Source organism: Narcine bancroftii, chromosome 1 (assembly GCF_036971445.1).
Source record: "Narcine bancroftii isolate sNarBan1 chromosome 1, sNarBan1.hap1, whole genome shotgun sequence".
Classification (NCBI taxonomy): Eukaryota; Metazoa; Chordata; class Chondrichthyes; order Torpediniformes; family Narcinidae; genus Narcine; species Narcine bancroftii.
In genome coordinates this window covers 89,325,911-89,351,548 of record NC_091469.1, presented here as the reverse complement: position 1 = coordinate 89,351,548, position 25,638 = coordinate 89,325,911, and the positions used below count along the sequence as shown (strand labels likewise).

The following is a 25,638-nucleotide window of genomic DNA, read 5'->3' as shown; positions in this document are numbered from 1 at the left end:
TTCTCCGTTGTCTTTATTCTCCCATTTCCTTTGTTCTCCTGCTTGTGTTCTTATCTCTCTCTCTCATATCACGTGACTTCTGGTACATCTCATACATATTCATTATCATGACATCCAGCAGATTAGAAAATGAAGGAATAATTGAAAAACTTCAGTTTAGCGAATGGGAAGCTCCTATCGTGCCAGTCATAAAACCCAATGAGGAAATTCAAATGTGTGACGACTATGAAGTCATCATTAATCAAGCTCTGCAAGTACCCAAACATCCCATTCCCAGAGCGAAAGAATTATTTCAAGCTCTAAATGGGTGAAAAAAGTTAATGAAATAGGATACATCACAAGTGTACCACCAAGTCTATTTCGATTTTGAAAGGAAAAGTATGTGGCAATCAATACTCAACTGGGATTGTTCACTTATACTCGAATGCCGTATGGAGCATCATTAGCACCAATGATGTTTCAAGCGGTTGTGGACAAATTGATGCAGGAATAAATGTTGGATGCTACCTCAATTACATCATCATTACAGGGCATGATAAAGCAGAGCATCTAGAAAACTTGGAAAAGGTCCTACCCCGACTGCAACAAGCTGAAGTCCATCTGTGCCAAGACAAAAGTGTATTTATGGTCCCCTCAGTAATATATTGGGATTTACAATTAACAATGAACGAGTCCAAATGGATATGGCTGGCACCAAAGCCATCTGCAGGGCATCCTGCCTATAAAATCGAGCCAAATTACAATTATTCTTGGGTTTAGTTAGTTAACCATTATCAAAAGCACATCCCCAACATGTTATGCTGTGCAGCTTGCTTAACCAATTGTTAAAAAAAGATCAGAAATAGTGCAGGAATGTGTAGATGAATAAAGCATTCAATCATTTGAAGGAACTACTGACCTCATGTTCTACAACTCAGATAAAGAAGTTACTCTCGCTGTTGATGCTTTGCCAGTAGGTTTGGGTGCTGTATTGTTGCAAGTCATAGAGAACAACCTGTGGATTATGCTTCCTGCTCTTTGATAGCTTGTGAATGTAATTACACACAACTGGAAAAAGGACATGTCATCATTTTTGGACTCAAGCAATTTCACCAATGCCCATAGGGTAGGAAAGCTCACCTTAGTGATTGAGATTAATTTTAAGCTCTAAAAAGGGCATTCTGGTGCTATCTGCAACAAGATTAAAAAGTGGGCAATAGAGCTCGCAGCCTACGATTGTAACTTAAAATGTAGTCCAGCAAACCAAAACGGCCATGCTGATACATTATCATGCTTATCTCTGCCTGAGACTGAACAGAGGGAAAGGATGATTAACTAGATGGCAAAATCTACTAATCAGAAACAACTTCATCACTTACCAATTACAACAAAGACTATCAGTTGAGGTACGGAAAGAAAATATACTGTCAAAGGTACTGTACTTCACCTTAAATGGATGGCCTGATGTCGACACTATTTCTCTCGAACTAAAGGCTTATTATATGTGATGCCATGGGATATCGATTGAAGAGGATTGTATATTGTGGGGGACAAGGGCAATCATTCCTAAGAAATGGCAAGAAGCCATGTCATCTGATCTCCACACTAATCATCCAGGGATGGTTTGAATGAAAGCCCTGGCAAGCATGCATGTCTGATGACCATCAATTGACATCAATATTGAACAAACAGCAAGAAGATGTTACATTGGCCTGGAAGCCCAACCTAAAGGACCCCAAGCCGAAGCTAACCCATGGAAATGGCCATCACGACCACGGGACCGGATTCACATTGATTTTGCTGGTCTATTTATGGTTTATAATGTTCTTATTGGTATCGATGCATATTCCAAATGGCCAGTGGTAGCACATATGTGAATGACAATGACAGAACAGACAATTGAGAGACTACGGAATATTTTTTCAGTATATGGATTACCAATAGAACTAGTCTCTGATAATGGACCTCCATCTGTATTTGATGCTTTTAAACTATTTCTATGTAACAATAATGATTAACACATTATTACCACCCAAGTACCAATAGAGAAGCTGAATGCTTTGTGCAGACATTTAAAAGAGCCATGATAATGAATAAGTCATTGTGAAACTATCATGGAATCACAGATTTTCTGTTGTTAAACACCAGCAGAAATGAAGTTTGGTCGTAACTTAAGAACACGGCTCACTGCAGTGCATATTCAACAATCAACATCTCCCAGTAAGCCAACCAAATCCCTGGAAATCGGGGATTGAGTACTGGTAAGGGATTACCAAGAAAATAAAGAAACATGGATAAGAGGAGTGCTTCTTAAAATAACGAGTCCATTGTGGCTGGTATGCCATTGTGAGTGAAAAAAATACACTGAGTTGAGCAGTTGAGCCCTTGGCTGCTGACTTCCGTGAGACCACTGGAGCTCGTTCACTTGCCGGGTAGGTGAACTGCCATTCTGTACTGGTGGTAAGAAAAGTAAGGAAGTAACACATTGACCAGTTAAGAGCGGTGGATGATCTAGTGTCCATTCCAAAGATGAATGATCTCCAAGACACCCCAGTTTGGGCACGTTCCAATGGTGATACTCTTGAAATAACTCCATTACCAATTGTGGAGGCATCCTTATTAAGGGCTGCTCAGAAAAGCAGTGTAAACCAAGCACAGAACGCTGCCGACCAACCGAGTACCTCACAGCCTCTTGAATCAGCCAATGAGGAGGTATTAGCATCCCCTGAAAATTCCAAAAGTCCCCCTCCAGATTCTTCATCACCAAGAAGACCCAAAAGGGAAAGATGTCCTCCAAAACATCTGAGTGACTATGTCCAAAGAATTGCTGACTTGCCATTTTTCACATTAATTTACGTTGTTGCACGGGATAGTAATTAACATGATTAGTTATATCTGTAGGCTTTAGTTTTATCGTCATTTAGTAGACTTATTGCTTATATCCTGTTAAGTGAGACTGTTTTTGGGGGGGGAACAGGTAAACGCAGCCACGTGATGTCACATAACATTGTGTTGAGGGGTGGGAGAAACCATTTTGATGTGTATAAAGAACCAACGAGGCACAGCACTACTCCTTGTGCAAGTGTATTTTTTAAAGAAAGATTAAACAACATATTTGGCCACAGAAAATTGTGACCCCAATTTGACTTGGAGGCAGAATTCTATCTCCTCCAGCCTCATTGCATCTCTCAGTTACTCATGGGGATTTCAACCTTGCAGCAGGCGAACACTGATGATGTCCACAATCAAAACTTTAAATTGTCTTACGTTGGTGAAACTAATTGCTGGAGGCTTTCAGTTTAAAATTTTGCCTGAACTGTGGCATTTCTGACAATGTAGTACATCCTGAGCAAGACATTGTAATCTCAACCTCGATTGGCATAGTTCAATAGCCCAAAAACAGGTACTTTGTGCCAACTCATCCATGCTGATCAATCTCCGGCCCGCAGCTCCTGACTCAGGTTTCTGCCTTGCTTGACACAGTTCATCTGGCTAGCTATTAGGTGAGATTATTTTAAACAAGCCCAGAATTCCCTCTGATATTAACCATGAGCCAATACAATACTGTATGAATTTGACAAACCTGCTCCTTGTTTCTACTCTACTATGCTTCTGCCACATTCTGTCTTTTTCCCCCTTATTCATGCTGTATCTGTGAAAGTTATTTGTTTCCATTATTATGATCAACATTTAGTTACCAGGGAACAGGAGTAGAATTTGCATCTGAAAAGGATTCTGCACTTGTTGAATGAAAGGCTTGAATGTTGTTTGTGAACAGGGCAGCTTTTCGCCTTGTGTGTACTGAGGAGAGAATACAAATGGAAACCTCTTACTTTGCTCACATGGATATTCCATCTCTTTTTTTAATTGTTCTCCACGTCCATTCCTTATAAAGTCCAAACTTCCTATTGGGCCACCGAATAAGCTGCACTTCTCATAAAGCCCTCATCAAAAATATAAAGTATGCAAAAGAGAACTGGCTAACCTGGGTTTCATTTCTTGGTATCGTAGAGTCATACAATTTTACAGCTCAACTTGCACATGCAGACCAAGCTAGTCCGATTTGACTGTGTTTAGCCCATAACCATCTAAGCCTTTCCTATCCATGTACCTGTAGAGATATCTTTCGAAGTTCATGCTGGTCCCTGCTTCCGCCACTTCCTTTGAAAGTTTGTTCCTTCACCCCACCACCCTCTTGTGGTGAAGATGCCCCTCAGGCCATTTTAAAATCTTACTGCTTCCACCTTAAATCTATTCTTCTCATTTTAGATACCCCTAATCTGAGAAAAAAGCTAAGACCATTTACCTCATTCATGCCCTCACTGAATTTATAAACCTATATAGTGTCACCCTTTGGCCTCCAACACTCCAGGGAGAAAACTCCCAGTCTAACCCTAACCCTCTCCTTATAATTCAAGCCTGCCACTCCAGGAACATTCTTATTAATCTTTTCTGAATCCTTTGAGCTTAATAGTGTTTTGCCTAAAGGTGAGGTGACCAAAACTGTGGTCTCACCAATGTCTTGTACAGCTGTAACATGATGCGCCTTCTCCTGTACTCTGTTCCCTGACTAAGGAAGGCAACATGCCAAATGCTTTCTTCACCACCCTGTCTACCTGCATTTCCACTTTCATGGAATGGCTTTCTTGTTTGATGAATGCATAACTGATGGCATGTTGTCAGTACAAGTAAATGGATAATGGCCACTTAGCTGACCAACAACAAGGTTAGTGTACTTCCTTGTACATTTTACATTCCTTAATTTGTTCCAGCCTCTGGGATTGCTATCTCTTTCTGCCATTTCTAATTCAATCTCCATTCATATCTGATGAAACACAATCACCAATGTCGGCACTCATATGGCTGTCTGCACTGTTGGTAACTCACATTTTTGCAGGAGAATAACTATGAATATTTATCTACCTTTTAAAAAAAATTATGTCTCTTTTTAAATTTTTTTAGACATGCCAATACATCATAACTGGCCCTTCCAGCCCACGAGCCCATGCTACCCAATTACACACAATTAACCTGCAACATTTTGAAGGGTGGGAGGAAACTATAATCCCCAGAAGAAACACACACAGACGTGGAGAGAACGTATAAACTCCTTACAGCCAGCACTGGATTTAACCCAGGTTGCTAATGCTATAACCTCAGTGGTATGCAAACTATTGGAGAGGATTCTTAAGGATAAAGATCTATGAGCATTTAGAGAAGTATAGTCTACTCAAGGATAGTCAGCATGGCTTTGTGAATGGAAGATAGTGCCTCACGAGACTAATTGAGTTTTTTGAGAAGGTAACAAATGAAATTAATGAGGATAAGGCAGTAGATATGGTCTACATGGAATTTAGTAAGGCATTTGACAAAGTCCCCCATGAGACTCATTCAAAAAATCATGAGGCATGGAATCCATGGAACCTTGCTTGGCTGTATGGACAAAAATAATGGCTTGCAGGTCGAAAGCAGAGAGCAGTAGTGAATGGAAAGTATCCTTCCCGGAGGTCAGTGATTAGTGGAGTACCAAGAGGATCTTTTCTGGGAGCCCTGCTCTTTGTGATTTTTATAAATTACCTGGATGAAGAGTTGTAAGGATGGGTCAGTAAGTTCATGGATGATACAAAGGTTGGAGGAGTTGTGGATGAAACTGAAGGTTGTTGAAGGTTACAAGACAATATAGACAGGATGAGGAGTTGGGTGGAGAATTAGCTGATGGAGTTCAATCCAGATAAGTGTGAGGTGATGCATTTTGGAAGGACAAACTAGAAGGCTGAGTTTATTATGAGACCATCAGGGTTAATGCTCAATTAAAAGTGTGGATGAACAGAGGGTCCTTGAGGTCCAAAACCATACATCCCTCAAAGTCATAGCACAGGTTGATAGGTTAGTTAAGAGAGCCTATGGGATTCTGCACTTCATTAATATGAAGATTGTGGCGGATCGCGCCACTTAGTTCTCAAACCATCATTTGGAGGTTTGGTCTCTCGCCAGCAGACTGGTAGTGCAAGGCTGGGCAGTTGCTTTCCTCTGAGTTGGCAGGTTAACTCGTGTTTTTGACCATGGATAACTGAACTGTTGATTTATTAAACTTAATGTTTGAACCAAATTATTAAACAATATTAAATTTGGTGTTTATACAATCCACAAACAACTACAGGATTAAGTTCAAGAATACAGAGGTCATGTTGCAACTCTCCAAATCTATGGTGTGACCATACTTAAGAGTATTGTGTTCCCTTCTGGTCACCTCATTACAGGAAGGATGTGGAAGCTATGGAGAGGGTGCAGAGGAGATTTACCAGGATGTTATCAGAATTGGAAAATAAGTCTGATGAGGCAAGGTTAACAGAGCTGGGACTTTTTTCATTGGAGCGTAGAAGGATGAGAGGAGACTTAATAGGGGTTTGCAAGATTATGAGAGACATAGTTAGGGTTGTTAGCCAGTGCCTGTTTCCCAGGGCAGGATCAGCAAACACCAGACGTCATATGTGCAAAGTGAAGGGAGGGAAGTTTAGGGGGAACATCAGGGGAAAGGTTTTTTTTTAAATGCAGAGAGTTGTGGGTGTCTGGAATGCCTTGCCAGGGATGGTGGTGGAGATCGAACATTAGAGGCATTTAGGAATCTCTTAGACAGGCACATGGATGGAAGAAAAATAGAGGGTTAGAGGGTAGGGAAGATTTAGTATTTTTTTAAGGAATGTATAGGTTAGCATCGAGGACTGAAGGGCCTGGTCTGTGCTGTAGTGTTCTATGTTTGATAATAGCATTCGCTAATCACTACACCAACAGTACCAGTTAAATTAAATTAGTTGAACTATTGTAGTTGATTTTTGTATTTTTTTCTCTAAAAAAAACCTGTTCAGTTGCAGCAATAAGTATTTTGGTGCATGTGTATGTTATACACTGTGTATGACCAGAAACTCAACATCAATTTGATGAAGAAATAGGTCTGGCTTTACTCACCCTGGAACGAGATAAGTTAGGATGTTTATCTTAAATCCAGCCAGTGAGAAAGCAACTGATTTGAAATATAAATAGTAAGGAAAGAAAGAGGAAGATGTAATTAAAAAAAAAGAATGAAAGTAAAACAGCCATGATGGAGATGATTCTTCCAAGTGGGAAATCAGAAAAAAAAGAACGTAAGTTAATAAAAAGGTTTGGAAAGCACAAAAAAATTTCTCGGTTTGCAACTTGTAGTAACATTGTCCTCAACCGAGTGGAGTATCAGAGACATTTTACAATCACCCTCACCAGTCACTTTCTCAAGATTCAGATTCCATATTTATTGTCAGAGTATATTATTGACATCACATACAACCCTGAGGTTCTTTTTTACCCCCCTGTGGTTGAGGCAGAATGACCACTTAATAGAAGTGGGGAAAAAAATCTACTCAATATCCACATGTAAACAAATAAAAAATGAAAACAAACTGATTGTGCAATACAGAGAGGAAAAAAAAATCAATAATGTGCAAAAGTAAAGTCCTTAAATGAGTCCCTGTTTGACTTTGCCGTTGAGGAGTCTGACGGTGGCAGCTGATTCTGAACCTGGTGGTATGAATCTTGTGGCGCCTATGTAACAATATTAATATTTGGGGAGAATTTATAAGATTTAGAGTAGGTCACATACATACACACATTTTAAAACAGATCTTATTTGAAAGACTGAAGAATTCACATTGCAGGATCTCTTGGAGAACGTAAGCACCTTTCACAAGTAGGTGTTGATTGAACTGACGTCATAAAATGCTTGACCATTGTCTTGCTGGAGTCATGCTGTCTATCAGGACCCTTTCTGCAAAGCAAAGTGCTCACAGAAAGGTCAATTTTGGATTGTTTACCTAAGATAACAACAGATGGAGCAGAAGAAAGAGCTCCTGTTATTTGCTGGAGAAGGTGGGGTTTTGTAAGACATGAGCCACTCTCTTTGGAGTTTCAGTTGGAAAAGAGAGTTAACAGCTCAGTCAGTCAGTCAGTTAATGTGTGTGACACTGACAAGTACCTGAAAAGGGCAACCCAGGGAAAACTGTTTGAAACTGATGAAAGTAAGTTCCAGAGCAGTAGCTGGCTGGAAGTACTATCTGTCTGATGTTTCTCATGAAATAGAGAAAGGAATGGTACTCTGTGGTAGCTTGAAGAAAGAGGTTACCATCTAGAAGATCCTGATGGGGCAAGTTTCATCAGCGAGACCCTGAGGTGACTAGTGATGGTACCTCAGTTGTGGAAATCCTGGAGCAACAAATATCTCTCTCTGCAAACCCTACAAGAACCTTCCTGAGCGGTAAACATTTACCTTTCAAACAGCAAGACTGGTGAACTTTATACATGTTAAATTCTGTACAGTATGGTGATTGCCTGCAACCAGAGAACTTGGAAGAAGGAGAAGTGAGATTGAACTGTGAACCAAATAACTTTTCTTAAATTTCTTTGGCTTGGCTTCACGGACGAAGATTTATGGAGGGGGTAAAAGTCCACGTCAGCTGCAGGCTCGTTTGTGGCTGACAAGTCCGATGCGGGACAGGCAGACACGGTTGCAGCGGCTGCAGGGGAAAATTGGTTGGTTGGGTTTGGGTGTTGGGTTTTTCCTCCTTTGCCTTTTGTCAGTGAGGTGGGCTCTGCGGTCTTCTTCAAAGGAGGTTGCTGCCCACCAAACTGTGAGGCGCCAAGATGCACGGTTTGAGGCGATATCAGCCCACTGGCGGTGGTCAATGTGGCAGGCACCAAGAGATTTCTTTAGGTAGTCCTTGTACCTTTTCTTTGGTGCACCTCTGTCACGGTGGCCAGTGGAGAGCTCGCCATATAACACGATCTTGGGAAGGCGATGGTCCTCCATTCTGGAGACGTGATCCACCCAGCGCAGCTGGATCTTCAGCAGCGTGGACTCGATGCTGTCGACCTCTGCCATCTCAAGTACTTCGACGTTAGGGATGAAAGCGCTCCAATGGATGTTGAGGATGGAGCGGAGACAACGCTGGTGGAAGCGTTCTAGGAGCCGTAGGTGATGCCAGTAGAGGACCCATGATTTGGAGCCGAATAGGAGTGTTGGTATGAAAACGGCTCTGTATACGCTTATCTTTGTGAGGTTTTTCAGTTGGTTGTTTTTCCAGACTCTTTTGTGTAGTCTTCCAAACGCGCTATTTGCCTTGGCGAGTCTGTTGTCTATCTCATTGTCGATCCTTGCATCTGATGAAATGGTGCAGCCGAGATAGGTAAACTGGTTGACCGTTTTGAGTTTTGTGTGCCCGATGGAGATGTGGGGGGGCTGGTAGTCATGGTGGGGAGCTGGCTGATGGAGGACCTCAGTTTTCTTCAGGCTGACTTCCAGGCCAAACATTTTGGCAGTTTCCGCAAAGCAGGACGTCAAGCGCTGAAGAGCTGGCTCTGAATGGGCAACTAAAGCGGCATCGTCTGCAAAGAGTAGTTCACGGACAAGTTTCTCTTGTGTCTTGGTGTGAGCTTGCAGGCGCCTCAGATTGAAGAGACTGCCATCCATGCGGTACCGGATGTAAACAGCGTCTTCATTGTTGGGGTCTTTCATGGCTTGGTTCAGCATCATGCTGAAGAAGATTGAAAAGAGGGTTGGTGCGAGAACACAGCCTTGCTTCACGCCATTGTTAATGGAGAAGGGTTCAGAGAGCTCATTGCTGTATCTGACCCGACCTTGTTGGTTTTCGTGCAGTTTGATAATCATCTTGAGGAACTTTGGGGGACATCCGAGGCGCTCTAGTATTTGCCAAAGCCCTTTCCTGCTCACGGTGTCGAAGGATTTGGTGAGGTCAACAAAGGTGATGTAGAGTCCTTTGTTTTGTTCTCTGCACTTTTCTTGGAGCTGTCTGAGGGCAAAGACCATGTCAGTAGTTCCTCTGTTTGCGCGAAAGCCGCACTGTGATTCTGGGAGAATATTCTCGGCGACACTAGGTATTATTCTATTTAGTAGAATCCTAGCGAAGATTTTGCCTGCAATGGAGAGCAGCGTGATTCCCCTGTAGTTTGAGCAGTCTGATTTCTCGCCTTTGTTTTTGTACAGGGTGATGATGGTGGCATCACGAAGATCCTGAGGTAGTTTTCCTTGGTCCCAACAAAGCTTGAAAAACTCATGCAGTTTGGCATGCAGAATTTTGCCGCCAGCCATCCAGACCTCTGGGGGGATTCCATCCATACCTGCTGCTTTGCCACTTTTCACTTTTCTTAAATTTACACACACATTATATATACGTGCGCTTTGAATTAGAAGGGGGTAATTTGGGTTAGTATAGAGTATAGTATAGGAATAGAGATAAGTTAATGTTTGATTCTATTTTCATGTTTGTAGTTGATAAAAAATAACTTTTGTTTTGAAAGCCATTTGTCTTGGTGAATGTCTATTGCTGCTGGGTTTTGGGGTCCTTTGGGCTCATAACATCTAAACCTCTTTCCTGATGGTAGCAGTGAGAACAGAGCATGTGCTCAGCAGTGTGGATCCTTGATGATTGCTGCTGCTCTTCAACATCAGCCTTTCCTGTAGATGTTCTCGATGGTGGTGAGAGTTTTTCCTGTGATGTCCTGGGCTGTATCCACGACCTTTGGCAGGCCTGTACGCTCAGGGGTATTGGTGATCCCGTTCCAGACTGGGATGCAGCTGGTCAGCACACTTTCCAACACATATCTGTAAAAGATTTGCCAACATTTCTGATGTCACACCTCAGGATGTAGTTCAGCACTGAGATGATATTCAGCTCCACTTTAAAAAGCACCAAAAGAACTGATCTCTAGATAAGCAGGCTCATGGGCTATTGGTCTAAGTGAATACAAAAAGTGACAACTTTGATAAAGCAGTCCCCCTATAATGCCTCATATACATCAAAGAGATGGACTCAAGAGTACAAGGTGCTTGAAGGCTCAATGTTTTCCTTCAGAGGTGACAGTGATAAAAGAATCATATCATAATAAATTGTTGGAGAAACACCAGTGAATTGGTGGAAGCTCCTTTTATTGCTTCACAAAAACAACAACTTGAGATGTGGAAAAGACATCCCATTAATACTAATCATCACATGTATTCTAAAATGCCTTTAAGTTCTGAAAAATGGGTGGTCCCCGTTGACATTCATTGGGCCATAAAGAAGGAGCTGGATATGCTATGCTAATGCAAATTAATTTTATTGCTGCCAGTTAGCGCCAGTAATTCATATCAAAATGATCCTGTTAATGGCATGATTTACAGTCTGGTCATGTCTTTCAACCTTAGAGGCCCAGAAAGATCAATAAAACTGTGGATTATCATTCCTGCATCTAATAAAATGTTTATTGAGGTTTCACAAATTTAATGATTTCTTTTATATTCTTTCATTTTCCTTTGTACCTTTCTTTCTTAACCTTTTACCTTGCTCTTATTTTTACGTCCGTTTTCACATCATTTTCACTTTGACTCTGACTCGCCCTTTATCTCTCCCATCATTTACGTTTGTTCTTTTCTAAAATGCTTTCATTTGAAGTTCATGGATAACCAATGCCCAGTAAAGCCCTCAAGCTATGTTTAGACCCAAACAAATCAATAGTTAGATTCAGGTCCTTCTTAAAGTTCAATTTCCAGGTGTTGAAAATAATATGACATAATGGATGAAGTCAACATTTCAAATCCCTGCTATCACTGAAATATGTATCAGTCCAGCCATCTCCAGAAAGCAGCTGAGTATTTCTGGGACCATCCATTCAATTACTGACAGCAGAGAAGTCCCTGGTTCAAGTAAAGACAGACTACTGGGCTTCTCCCACTGTTCATTGGCCATCCAGGCAGGTTCTCACAATTTCTGCTCACTTGCAATCCAAAGCATTTACAGAGGCAAACTGAGTTGCACTGGAAGACGATAATGGGAGAGTAAAGAAGAGATATGGGTGAAAAAAACTGATCATCTCATACATTGTTCTACAAAAGAGAGGGTGACAGGTTGATGACTGAGGCAGAATATATCCCGCTTATGTGGCTGTAAAATTTGAACTGCTAATGCTGCGTGCAAGCAGTGATTTGTCGATATGAGCCCCACAGTAGACCATGTAAAAATGCAGTCGGTACTACTGATGCTAAGTCTTAATGGATAGGCATCATTAGGGAGGGGTGAGTGACAGGGGTGTCATGCAGAGAAGTTGGTGAGTCTAATGCTGCAGTTGGGAAAAAAATGGTAGATGAAAATGCGTGAGGTCTTTGAACTAGTTATAGCGCCGTGAGGTTGCAGTGCCTGCATTCACCTTCACAGCTTTTTTCCCTTGAATAGTATTTCAACCTGCAGGTGTATGTTGGACTTTATGGAGCCTGCTGTCATCGTTCTTGCTGCAACCACCTCTACATTTCACCATCTGCTGCAGATTATACATACTTCCCACTTGCCAGTCGCAGATTGGCTTTGGCTTACATGTTAGGTTGACTAGTGCTATCCAGTCATGAAGTTAAATCTGTTGGGCAAATGGCAGCATAGTGAGCTTCAGATGGACACTAAAGAGATGACAGTGAGCTGACAATTCAAGTTTAATGCACAGTCTGAATGAGGAGATATGGGTGAGAGGAAATGATCATCTCCATTACGATGTTAGAGATGGTCAGTTCTGAGCACGATCCTCCTGAAGTTGGATCTGTCAGTTGCTGGGTTCACCCATCTGATGGTAATATGCCTTCCTGTCACTTTCTGCTTCTGCCATTCCCCATGATGCTATATGAATAAAAACTGCAATTGGAAGAACATATTCCTCTCACTCAATGACTTACGGAGTGATAAGTAATGGTCATAATGATACCTCCAGTAACGGGGGCTGCCACAATATCATTGCCGAGAAACCCACTGCATCATGTTGGCATCAACCACTTTAATCATATACTCTGGGCTTTTGCAGTCAGCCCTGAAAAAGCCCAGCCTCTGAAAGTCATGTGCCTTGTAAAATAGCAAAAAAGAAGAAAATATAACTGGCTTGTAAATGTACTGTGGCTTTTTCATTATGGCTATGGGTTGCAGTTCTGATCTCCAATATGTGGCTGGAAGGCTGAAAATTGATGATACATGAATGCTTACATCATTACACGTAACTATGGCACCAAGAAAACAAACTAGAATGTATGATGCATGAAAGTGCTCAGACCAATTTTGCAATGGGTACAATTTTACTTAGAAATAATTGCTGGTAGGATCCACTCCAGTGCACAATGAAGTTTGCTTGATCAATGCCAAATTCAAACAGGCATTAAACAATCCAATTTCTATATTCCATTGCCTCATTGCAATGCTTTTTGAGATCTTTAAAAATTTTCACCATGCACCACATGAAGAATGCACTTTAACAACATCCCAACGATTTGTAATGAAGATTGAAAGACTTCACAGTCACTTTGTTACTTCCTAATGTAAAACAGATATGATACTCACTGCAAAATCAGATTGCCTCCTACCAACCGGGAAAAAAGTTGTTTGATAAATAAAAAGTTCAGTGGGAGTGAATTGAGGATGCAGCAAAAATATTCTCTAATCCTCCATTATTACAGATTGTTGACTAGATACAGAAAAGTAAAAGCTGGAAACACACAATCATTCAGTTTCTGAATAATTAAATGAATCAATTTTTGAACAGTTCCTCAATGGCAACAAGTTCATACACATACTTTGTTTACAACGCTGATCTATCACTTCGATCTGCCGCATAGCAAAAGACCACATGACAACAGGAACAAGGGAACAAGTGTATGCCACTCCGTCCCTGAACTCTTGACCTGCTATTTAATTTGATCATCAAGTGTTCAGCTGTGCAGTTGCACCTTGCTGAAATTCATTGGTACTTACATTGGGGAAACAGCTCTGCTATTCCAGGTTAGACCAGAGGCAAATTTCACAATCCCAGCAATTTTCATGGGGATTGTAAGGCTGGAGGTCAAAAGCAAAAGAGAAGGCTTTTTTTTAAATTACTTTTGTTTTGTTTGATGCTGTTAATTATTTATCACAGTTTTAGAAACTTAATTCAAATAGTTTGCTCATTCTTGAAGTTTTAAAATAATTAATTTTAAATGTTTTTAAATGTTTCTAGATAGTGGATGCAATCAGCGAAACTAAAAGCTTTCACAGCTTGTGCAGCCTGTAAAATGGAGAATAATGCTATGTCAGCTATCTAAGCTTTTGGGATTTCAAGAGCAGGGCTTCTTCTGTCCATTGCTCACAGTTCCACAGTCAATCGGACTTGCTTCAGGCAGTCAATGGGGTTTTGCCTTCAGAATCAAGTAAATATGGGCATGGGCACTGGTGGTTATTCTTGGCAGTGAGCCAAGGTGAGTCAGATTTGACCCAGGAATCCTATTCTTATAAAATCAGAAGCCCTTTAGAATTTCACTCCTTCAATCACACTCTGCCTCATCCCTTGCTTCTCTTTTGCTATTATGCCTTGTGGATATCAGTTCACTATATTCTCAGGACTCCCTATCAGTGACAGGAGTATTGACTGACTTTGCAGGGATGTTTCAAACATTCAAGTACACAGACTCATGGCTGTATTGTGTTTATGGGAGGGCTCATTCCCTTTCTGCTCTTCTCCCTATTCTGAGCCACCCTATCCACCCGTGCAGTTTCAGCAGATTAGAAAAACACTTCTCCATGCAATTCACCGATTAAATATTTTTGTTTCCTTTTTGATGGAAGCTCATGGACTGTGAAAAGTTTGTCCTTTTTCATCTCTGCAGATGCTTCTTGGCTGAAAGACTATTTTCAGCATCCAGTGCTTTAATTCAGAATTCTATTGTCCATGTTATTAGGGAGCAGGAGTGGGCCATTAGGCCCATTGAACCTGTTCTGCCATTCAGGCATGTGTGTGAAGCACCATTGCTTTGTTCCATTCTGTGATTATTTTAATATGCAAACATTTGTGGTTTTGAATGAACTCAGTGACTGAGTTTCCTTGCCCTTTGAGTGTATATAATTCTAAAGATTTGTTTTATTTTTATTTTAGAGATACAGGATGACAACAAACACTTCTGGCCCACAAGCCCATGCAGCCCAAATACACCCACGTTACCAAATAATTTACTAACTTTGTACATCTTTGTAACATGGGAGGAAACTGGAACACCTGGAGGAGGTGAATGGACATGGACAGAATATACAAACTCCCTACAGACAGCAGCAGATTGAATCCTGTAAAGGCCTTGCATTAACTTCTACACTAATTATCTGGCCCATTTCCACCATCTGAAGAAGGACATGAAGTCCTTATCTCAGTGGCTTTCCTGTTCACTTTGATCATCCCCAACTACCTGACATAATGGAGTCCAACAAGAAAGTCTGCAGGTGCTGGGGTCGAGTGCAGTACCCAAACATGCTGGAGAAATTCAGCAGGTCATAGAGCATCCACAGGAAGTCAAGGTAACTAACATTTTGGGCCTGGGCCCTTTGTCAGGAATGAACTAAATTCAAAAGGTGGGGTTGGGGGAGAGAGGGGTGAAAAGTGCAGTGGGAGGAGCACAGGCTAACAGGTAAGAGGTAGATACAAGTAGAAAGGCAGAAGAGGAAAAAGCTGAGAAGTGATGGGGGAAGCAGGTAGCTCTCTGAATGGAGAGGGAAGGGGACATTATAGTTCCCTATGTATTTCATGGAGTCCCCTCTGGGTTCATTTTCTTCTTAAAGTACCAAAGACATGGTGAAGGTCTTTAAGAAAGGCTGAACAAGTGTCTCGCCAGTCAGGCGGGTTACAAACAATGTCATCCATCATTTCAAATTCAGTAAGGTTTCCTGATGGGGATTTTGTTGTTGTTGGTCACTGTTCATCAAGAGTGATGCAGCAACAAATGTGTGCCTGCCTTTCTCAGTGTCACATACTTAGGAGGTAACTTCTGAAATCAAATTATCTTGGAAGAATAGAGACGTGATGTAATAAAACTTCCTGGGCACAAGAGGCTGCAGAGGGTGTAAACTAAAATAAGTTGCTGGAGCAACTGACCCAGAGATGTTACTTCAAAGAGACAGGGCTCATGAAGACGATGCTGTGTCGTTCCCATCAACGACAGTTTGTTTACACTCTGTAATTGACATGTCCTCAAGCAAATCGAGACCAAAGTAAAATACCTACAGAACCAACATGAATAAAATACCAAAATGAATAAAACGGCTCCTTCCACCTCTCCCAACACATTTTAAACGTGTCAAAACTGCAGTGAAGTCGGCATCGATTTGTTTCTCTCTCAACAAAACGGTGGAAGCTGACGAATGCTGAAGAAACATTGTAACTGAGCCCAAAAGGACAAATCGTGCATAAATAAAGCTGTAGAAATCGACCCTGGGTGGACTCATTTCTTGTGGAAAATTGAATAATATTCTAATCAATCGGTTCCCCATGGTTAAGACAGGACTTTTTTTTTAAAAAGAAGGGGAAGTGGGGTTTCAACCTGAAACACTCAGGGATCACAGTGGGGGAAATAAAACATTTTTTTTCTTCCTTGCCACTTTGTAGAACAGGTTTAATTAAATAAATGGACCAAAAAAGGACAGTAGGTTTGCTGCTGGTAATAATAAAATTCGAAGCTCCAGTGCTTTTCGGATCAAGCTGTGATTTGAAGAGCGATGGAGGGGCCGGGACAGGAAGGGGTGCATGTTGGGTCGTGGGAGGTGCAGGGGGTGTGTTGCGCGGACGCTGGGGCGGGAGAGAGAGAGCTACACACACACGCAGCCAGGCAGACAGTGTCCAGCTTTCCACGGCGCTGACTTGCCTCCGTTCACCTGGTATCTGTCCGAGTCTGTGTGTCCCCACGCCACCTCCTGGACAAGAGCTCCACATCGCCAAACAAGTGCAGGAGAGGAGGCGGGGACGATCCCCGGCTCGCTCGCTCTCTCAACAACAATGTATCAATATTAACCCCGCACGGTTTCTCTCTTTCTTGCTCTCTCTCGCTCTCTTTTCCTCGCTCCCTTCTCTCTCTCGCTCTCTGACAAACACACACCTCCACAGGCAGAGCAAGTCTTTGCGCCATCGGCAGCCGCGGCGGGCATGGCTCTCCGAGCCGCCTTGCAAGCGATCCTCGGCTGCCTGCTCGCGGCTTCGGCCGAGATCTCCAAGGAAGGAGGAGGCTGCAAAGTGAAGACGGTGACCGTGTCTACCCTGCCCGTGCTCCGGGAGAACGACATCAGCTTCCACGGGGCGCTGGCGGCCGAATCCAAGCTCTACCTGTTCGTCCGCAACGACTTGCCCGGCGAGATCTCGGTGGCGGATGACCTGGAGAACACGGAGCTCCCTTACTTCACCCTGGGTGAGTTCGCCTGCTTGGGAGGGCTGGGCGAGGGGAGGGAGAGACCCCCGTGCTGACACTGGCAGAGAAACAAGGCGCTGGAGCATTTCACATCACGCCTCCAACTACTTTTCTCTTAATGTCCAGTAGATGTTCTGCTGAGATCAGGACTTGTAGACAATGCGAGTGGAAGGAGCTTTTTTGAATTATTATTTTAAGGGACGGAGAACAATGCAGTCCCGGGCAGCCGGGATCAAGACTTTGGCCCCTTCTGTGCAGGGAAGGAGTTGGGAATGGAATCTGCCGTGGGCTTGGGCAGAATGAGAGACATCGCTCATGAAAGTGTTAGAGAGAGCGGGGCACGTTTCCAAACCTCTACCTTTGCATTATTGCAGATGTTAAAATCAGGGGTGGGGGGTTGCGCCGTGACAGCGCGGCATTGAACCGACCCACATCACTGGCTTGTCACCGATGTAAAGTAGCACCGCTGCGACCGTCGCCTGCTCTCGGAGCCAGAAATGTGATGACTTTGGCTCTACCTTTCTGAGCTGGAGATGGGCGCTCCCAGGGTGGGATGGAAAAATGGTTCGCGGTCCTCATGCCCGCAGGGATTTGGGTCACGGGAAAATCCAGTTTGAAATAAAATAAAATAGGGCAATGAGGTGAAAATCAAGAGTGGCATAGAGGAATTGTTTCCAAAGTGAGTGCGATGACGGTTCATTTCTTTCGCGTTGTATTTCTTGTCTCTGGGACGAGTTTAAACGAAACTGGAGTTATCTCTTTTTTTGGGTCATGTGCGATTTTCTTGTTTTCCCATTTAAATTCAGGAAGTTGTACAATGCAAAGATTTCCTGAAGTCGGAAAACCAGAACAATTTAAAAAGAGCGGAGTATTTGCTTTCGAGGATTCTTGAGGTTCATTTCAAAACATTTAACACCTCTGCAACGAGAGGGGTTTCTTCACTTTGGAGCAGCCATACCCAACCTTTTTATTTTGGCTATAGCCCCCTGACGACTCTCTCTGGAAAGTTTATGGCCACCCTTCCCTGCGAAGCAATTAAGTTTAGTTGGTTTCTGTACTTCTCTCCTACCATTTAAACAAAAAAAACATACAAACCCCCACCCCCCTTCCAGTATACTGTGATTCCACCCCCCCCCCCCACCCCAAGGGGCTATACTGCCTCACTTGAGAATGGTTGCTGTAGAGAATCATATTCTCCTTTTCTTGGCTTATTAATTGATGAAGGGCTCTGGTCTGAAATGTCAGCAATGTATTTTTACCTCCTATCGACGCTGTGAGATCGCTGAGTTCCAACAACATTTCTCTGTTTTTTTCCTACATTCCCAGCATCTGCTGACTTCTGCATTTCACTTAGTCATAGAGCACAGAAATGGGTCCTGTCAGCTTGTGGAGTCTGCGTGGACCACCATTTGGCACGTGTCCTATATTTAGTTTTTTTTTTAAAAGTTCACTCCTTAACTCTTCCACTCAAGTTCCATTTACCTGCACACTAGAGGCAACTGACAATGGCTGATTGACCCACCAACATGCCCTTGAGATGTGGGAGGAAACTGGAGCACCCAGAAGACAAATCCAATGCCCTTCAGAGACTGCAATTTGCACAGAAAGCACTGGAGGTCATGGGGAGTCGGAGTCACCAAGACTACTTAGGCAGGAGCGGCATCACAGTGTCACTCATATTTACATCATTGTTTTCATTAAATACAAATATGTTGGAGTCAAATTTCTTCAAGAATGAACATCATTTGGAAAACATTATTCTGAGGGTTTCCTTGGCGGAACGGGTGTGGTAAAACCATGCAGGTATATTCGTCTAAAACCATTAATCTTGCAAACTTTTGCAAACAGAGAGATCTCTTTTTATCCTGTTATTGTGCATGTGTGTAAACTATTTTGAGGTGTTCTTTTGCAAGATAAAATAAAGTATGTATAAGAAAAAGCTCAGGTTGTTTTGAATTTGAATTGCATTATAACTTTCATGACTTTGGAAGTTTTCAAAGGGCATCAGCCAAAGAGCAGATTCTATTTTTTCCCAGTAGCATTCAGTGGCATAATGTAGACCAACTTCTTCACTAAACCTATGTACTGCATGGTTCCAAGTGAGAGAAATAACTATCTGTTCTGACATAGTGACCCTGATTCAAGAAGTATCTTGAGAAGGGCCTTTATGAGATGCTTGTATTCAATGTTATGAATGACTGTGTAACAGCCACAAAGATGAATCTGTGTTGATCTGGTTGACATTGTTGTATATTTGGGTATGACCAAACTTGTTTAGTTCCATTTATGAGCGGTTCTAACCAGTGAATCACCTTCCTGTGCTTCTCTCTCCTGCACCAATACTTCTGGTACCATCAGGGATCCAACTTCATGCAATTGTTCAGGATCAGTTTTTACAGGTACACTAACAACCTTTACTACTTCACCACCACCTCTCTTACCCACTGAATTAAACAGGTTGTTTGTCTCACATTCAGTCGTACATGAATAGAAATTCTCACTTGCAGTATTGTGGGATCATCAAAATAATTACCTTTGGACCCTGTTATTCACTTTGTTTAGTTGCTATCAATTCCATCCCCTCTCTGCCATCTTCTAAAACTGAACAAGGTTGTTCACAAATTTTGTGTCAGATATCACTGCGATTTATCTGTTTCATCACCAAGGCTGCCTATTTCTACATTTGGCTTGGGGTTTCTGCTGTTGGAAACCCTTGAGTCCACTGGACTTGGTCAATGAAGCACATTTCTATCAGAAACTCAATGGGACAGGCAGTTTCTGCGGAGGAAAATAGGAATTTGACATTTCAGGTCAAGACTCTTTAGATGGACTAAAAGAGTTAAGGGAAGAAAGGCAGTATAAACAGGTGAGGGAGAGAGGTGGGGTAATATTTGACAAGTGATAGATGAGCCCAGGTGAGGTGTGGTTGATGGGCAGAATCAGAGTCCAGGTGGAGAGTGGAATCATTAGCACGGTCTTGGAGGTGATGTGGAGATAATAAAAGGGGTGCTGATTCTGGAATTTGATAAAAGACGAGTGGAAGCAGATGAAGAATATCTGGTGGTCTGATGGAAACAGTGGGGAGAAAATAGGAGACCCAATGGGGTATGAGCAGATGGAACCGTTGAGGGGGGATAGAAACTGTAACAGGGAGGGCAATATAGGGTGTGTTTGTGTGAGAGGATCAGGGTAGACCAGAGGGAGAGAGAAAAGGGGAGTGAATTAATAAAAAATGGAGAGTTCACCATACATGCTATTGGGTTGCATAGCTAAGGTGGAATATGAGGTGCTGTTCTTCTAGATTGTGTTCAGCCCCATCCTGGAATTGGAGGAGGTTGAAGACAAACAGGTTGTTGTGGGAATGGAGAAGGAAATGAAAATGGCTACCAGATGACTATTTAAGTGCTCCACCATGTGGTTGCCTAGTCTATGCATGGTCTAACACTTCTCTCTTGCTGCTTTAAGCTCTGCTATCTATATGAAAAGTCATGATTTTAAAACTCATCCTTAGTTTTGAGTCCACCCATTGACTCACCCCAAGCCTCTCCATTCCTGTTATCTGAATTTCTCCACCAGTGCACCTATAAAATATCAGTTCTTCTCAAATTCTCTTTAATTCCTGCACTTTTAGTCATTTCAGCAAAATGTCCTTAAAAGCTCTATTTCCTTCCATAAATCTGTCCATGCTTTTGCCAGTTTTCTGCTTTTTTTTTAATGAATCTCTTTAAAATTGATCTCTTTAATCAAACCTCCGACCATTTGCTCCAAAATCTCCCATTGTGATTCGGTGCTGATCTTGTGTGATGATAGCTTCGGAGATTTTTGCCACCTCATTGTGGAAAAAAAGTATGCTCTCTTTGAATATTAGCAAAGGACCATTTATGCCTCCTTCAGGGAACATGTTCTGTTCGTGCTGTTTTAATATTGCCTATGAAAGATGGGTGTTCTGTCAAACATTTGCTTTGTACTGCAGTATGTGGTCATATGACATTCTTGAGTCCCTCGAGGGAGGTTGAAACTACAACCTTGTGACTCATAGGTGAGAGGGCAGTTTCTGAGAAAAAGCAAATAGCCTTCAGAGCAGATATTTCATTGTGGCCTTTGGTGCTCTTAAAAGTTTTTCATTTGTTAATCATATAGTTGGTGGTTTTGGTTGACAAGCATGTTAGTCCATAATGCTTAAAATTTAATTGGATTTTTTTCTCACTTTTATAAGATTGAACAGCTCATTCTTCCAATGTATTTTGTTTCAAACAAAGCTCAAAACAGAAATTTAATTGATTCTGGGGAAAAAATAATAACCAATTCCTCCAAACAGAGATTAATGATAGATCTGAGCAAGCATCCTCCCAGCAGTGGAGGATTAACTACCACCCGACCTCTAGGCTGAGCTTTAGTAAGGATTCCCCCTGCCTTTGCCCCCCCCTGCCCCAACCTTTTGGTGAATAGAATCAAATGATGTTTCATTAAATAGCTTACACTCGGGATCTCCAAAGAGGTAATATCAACCCCTGCCGGGAGCCTGGCATCCTCGCTCCTGCTGGGAGTCCAACGTTGTGCTCCTACCGGGCCCCCCTCCCTTCCAGGGCCCTAGATTTAAGCTGACTCAGCCTAATGGTTAATCCAGCACTGCCTTCCAGTGACAGATCTTTTTATCCTCCACATCTGGATTGCTTCGTTCTCCAGGACTTGCAATTTGCATCAGGTTGGAACACAATTTTTGCTTGCTGTTGAAACTGGAGTAAAATTCACTAAATCAATGTCTAAAAGTGTACTCATTGCAATCAGACATTTGCTTTGTTGCTTTGTTTCCCATTCCTACATTTGTAAAACTTATTTATTTTCCTACATTTGGTTGAAGGGAATGTACATTGTGTAAATTACAGAAGAGAGAAGGATACTTTATTGATTGAATACATATGCATATTTAGAGCATTTTCAGGCCCTTTATCATTTCACATCATCAGATGCATCATTCTCAAAAGCTATTTCAGATTCTGGAAGGAGAGTCAGTTTGCATTCAAACTGAAACCAGTTATATGTCAACTGAGTCTTTCTGATTGCATGCTATCAATTTATTTTATACTTCCAATTTATATATGTACAATTGCTCTAAATTACAAATATCTATGCAGTTATGGGTCTGAAATTGATAAGGGACAACATGAGCATTAGTTGACTTGGATAAAATGATTTGGGAAAACAAATGAATGTCTCTGGAGTCTGCCTCCGTCAATCGGATTCTGCACTTCAGAATCTGCCCTCGTCCTTCTCGGAGGTTGTAGAGCTCTCGTACACCATGTATTGTAGATCTTCTACCATTTTCAGACTCACAGTTTGGGGAATAAGTGTGTGTTACTCAAATGATTATTGCATTATTAGCATAATATTCAATGCTTGTTATGAAAACACAGTATAAATGGATCAATTTATGGAGTGGTAGCAAGGGAATCCAATATGAATCAGTTCTACAATATTAAGATGTAGAACATTTCTTTTGGCACAACAGTGATTTTAATGACAAGCTAACATTTGTTTCAAGTGAGGATTTGTAATAAAATATGATAGAATTACTTTTCTTCCTTCACACACATTGAAATAGGATTGAACATTCCCCAGTCAAATAGTGCTTTATAGCATCCAGCCCCTAATCTTGCCCCAAAGTTTGCCTTATTCCTGAATAGATTAGCCTTTTTCCACCTCTACAAATCTAATTGAAATAGGCTGCTTACCACTGAATTATCACAGCCTTTTATGCAATGTCACCCTCCATGGGGAATTCTTTTTGAGTGGAGAGCACAGGATCATTAAAGGGAAGGTATTCATTCCTCACCTCTCTGTTCCAAATCATCATTTGACTGCAGGCTTCTTTTGTGTGACTTGAATGCAACGTACTTCATGTGCCATTGTGCAGGTTGAAGCCCCAGTTCTCAGCCACATTGCCACAGTGGACTACACTTGCATTATGTAAGCCATACTCAGACATCTTACTTGCAGCATATTCAAAGCTAATTGATAGAAATTTGTGCTACCTAACCTGCTGATCATCGCTGGCTTTAGCACTATCGATCTACCACATTAGACAGAGAGTTGTGATTAATAGGCTTTAATCACCTTGAGACATCAACACACCTCAAATGTTGCTGACCCAATTCCAAGGCAGGTGCTGAAGGATGAGTAACAGCCTTTATGGGGATTTCTAGGGGGGAAAGAGTCACAGGTGCAGGGAGGTGGGACAGCTCATACAGTACATGCATAGAGACAGTGCTATTAGCAATTCAGTGATTGGACCACACTGGCATTTTCTGATTTTATTTAGGATTTATGGCATCTGCAAGACTGAGATACTGAGATAACCCCATGTATCCAGCACCTACGGGGATTGGTAGATAACAAAAAAAGAGAGTTTTCTTGTTGCTTGAGACTGTATGTTGTGTGAATGGAGAAATAATGGTGAGGCACACCAATTTTAAACTTTCGTATTTTTTACCCATTTATTTTCCATGATTTTTTTTTTGCTAGTTGCTTGAGATTGCTGGTTGCTTGAATTTCGGATAACAGGAATTTTAATGTGTTTTACTTTTTGAATGATCTCCTGTTTATTTATTTAATGAATGTTAAAGAATGCATTGGCTCCAGCAGCCTGCTGCTTCAGCTAGAAGTGGGTAATGGGCTAGAGAGTTGTAGGCATGCAAGTTCAATGCACCAGAGACAATACCATTACTCATTATGAAATAAAACTTTTTTTTTGCTGCCCAGATATTCTAATAGGCTTGCTGAGTGAGTCTCATCACTCAGATACTCAGTTTTCTGAAACCAATCTCTTTATTACCACTTTTAGAAAAGTGTTGACACATAAGAAGAATAGTCAAAAAACAAGAGTGGGATCTCTTACATCTGCCTCATTGTTCAGCATAAATTTAGGTGATGTGGTGGGACCCTGCGGAATATTTAAGATCCCCTCCCCACCCCTCTGTGTACAGTGCTTTAGATCTTTGAGTGTGGCACCACTAGTAGATAAGGTGATGAAGAAGGCATGTGGAATACATGCCTTCATTAGCCAGAATATGAGAGCAAGGGAAGCTCTGGTGCAACAGCCTAAAACATTGATCAGAATTTAGTGAGAATACTGTGAACCATTTTGGTCACCCACTTTGGGAAATATGTGAATGCACGGGAGAGAGGGCAGAATAGATTCAGTGGGATGTGTTCTGAGATGGAGACTTTCATTTAGAAGAAGGGACCACATAGGCAGGGCTTGTTTTCTTGAAGTAGAAATAGCTAATGTGGATCACTTAGAGGTATGAAACATTATGAGGGGCATTGACAAGATAGCTATCAGAGAGTAGTAGAATCCATGGAGTTTTCTGTCCAAGGAAGAAGCAAGGCTTGCCTCATTGAACGTATTTTTGACACAGTTGGATTTTTGAAGAATGGGGCAATTAAGGATTATAAAGAACAGGTGAATAAGTGGAGCTGGATCACCCATGGTCACATTAAACAGCATAGCAGGCTCGATGGGACAGAAGGCATTTTCCTGCTCCTATTTTTTTAATGTTTTCTGTGTCCCCATAACAAAGGTATCAGAATTGAGTACATACACTTAGGATATGGTATAAAAGATTCAGAGGGGATGTAAAGAAGACATTTTTCACTCAGAGGGCCGGTGAATGTGAAGCTTGCTACCTGAGTGGATTTGGAAGAGGGTACTCTTACATCATTTCAGGAAATTGAATTGTCAAGATATAGTAGCATCTGGAGCAAGCAATGGTAATGGGATGAGTGCAGATAGCCAGAATGGTCACAGTGGTCTGAAGATCAGGTTTCATAACTATGAATCTTCTGAACCATTTTGCCAGAATCAGGAATCTCAATTCTTAAATTTGTCTTTTTTCTCCTTAAGTACTTCCAGTGATCTTAGCTCCACATCCAATGAGGTAGAGGACTTCAGTGATTTACCCTTTCTGAAAACCTCCTTGGCCTGATTGGGCTAGGGGCAGATAAAATGCCTTTTATGAGAAAACTTTGATTCAAGATTCCTTTATTGTCATCTAATAAAACAGGTGCAATATTACACAAAATCTGCTTTAGTCTGCCATAAGGCAGTCAGATTCGCCATTACCAGAAATTGCTGGATGCTTCTTACACTCAGAGAAAGAGAAGCAAAAGAGCGTCCCCTAGAGTCACTGAGTGTCCATGGATTCACCTCCAGTGTTCCCATGGCATTTGCAGCCACACAGTCTTCAGTCCAAACCATCGGCAACCTGAGCTTCAGATTCAAACCCCTAACACTGTTAGGAAGTCTCCAGTTCCCTCAGCACCCTCTCACATCTCAGTTCAAATACCTGGCACCCCTTCAGCGAGTCTCAAGCCAGTTTCCTGCAATCTGTGAGTTCCTTGACTGTAGTTGC

General features: G+C 41.9%; 1 protein-coding gene across 15 annotated transcripts in view; it reads left to right on the top strand.

Moving 5' to 3' along the window:
- Positions 1–16,658: 16,658 nt before the first annotated feature.
- Positions 16,659–25,638, top strand: part of LOC138760976 (astrotactin-2-like) — a 1,981,947-nt gene continuing 1,972,967 nt past the window's right edge. For all 15 annotated transcript variants that reach the window (XM_069932424.1, XM_069932434.1, XM_069932420.1 and 12 more), the window contains exon 1: positions 16,659–17,227. In XM_069932424.1, the coding sequence (XP_069788525.1) occupies positions 16,969–17,227 (259 nt within the window). In that variant the 5' untranslated portion in view covers positions 16,659–16,968. The remainder of the gene's footprint in view (positions 17,228–25,638) is intronic.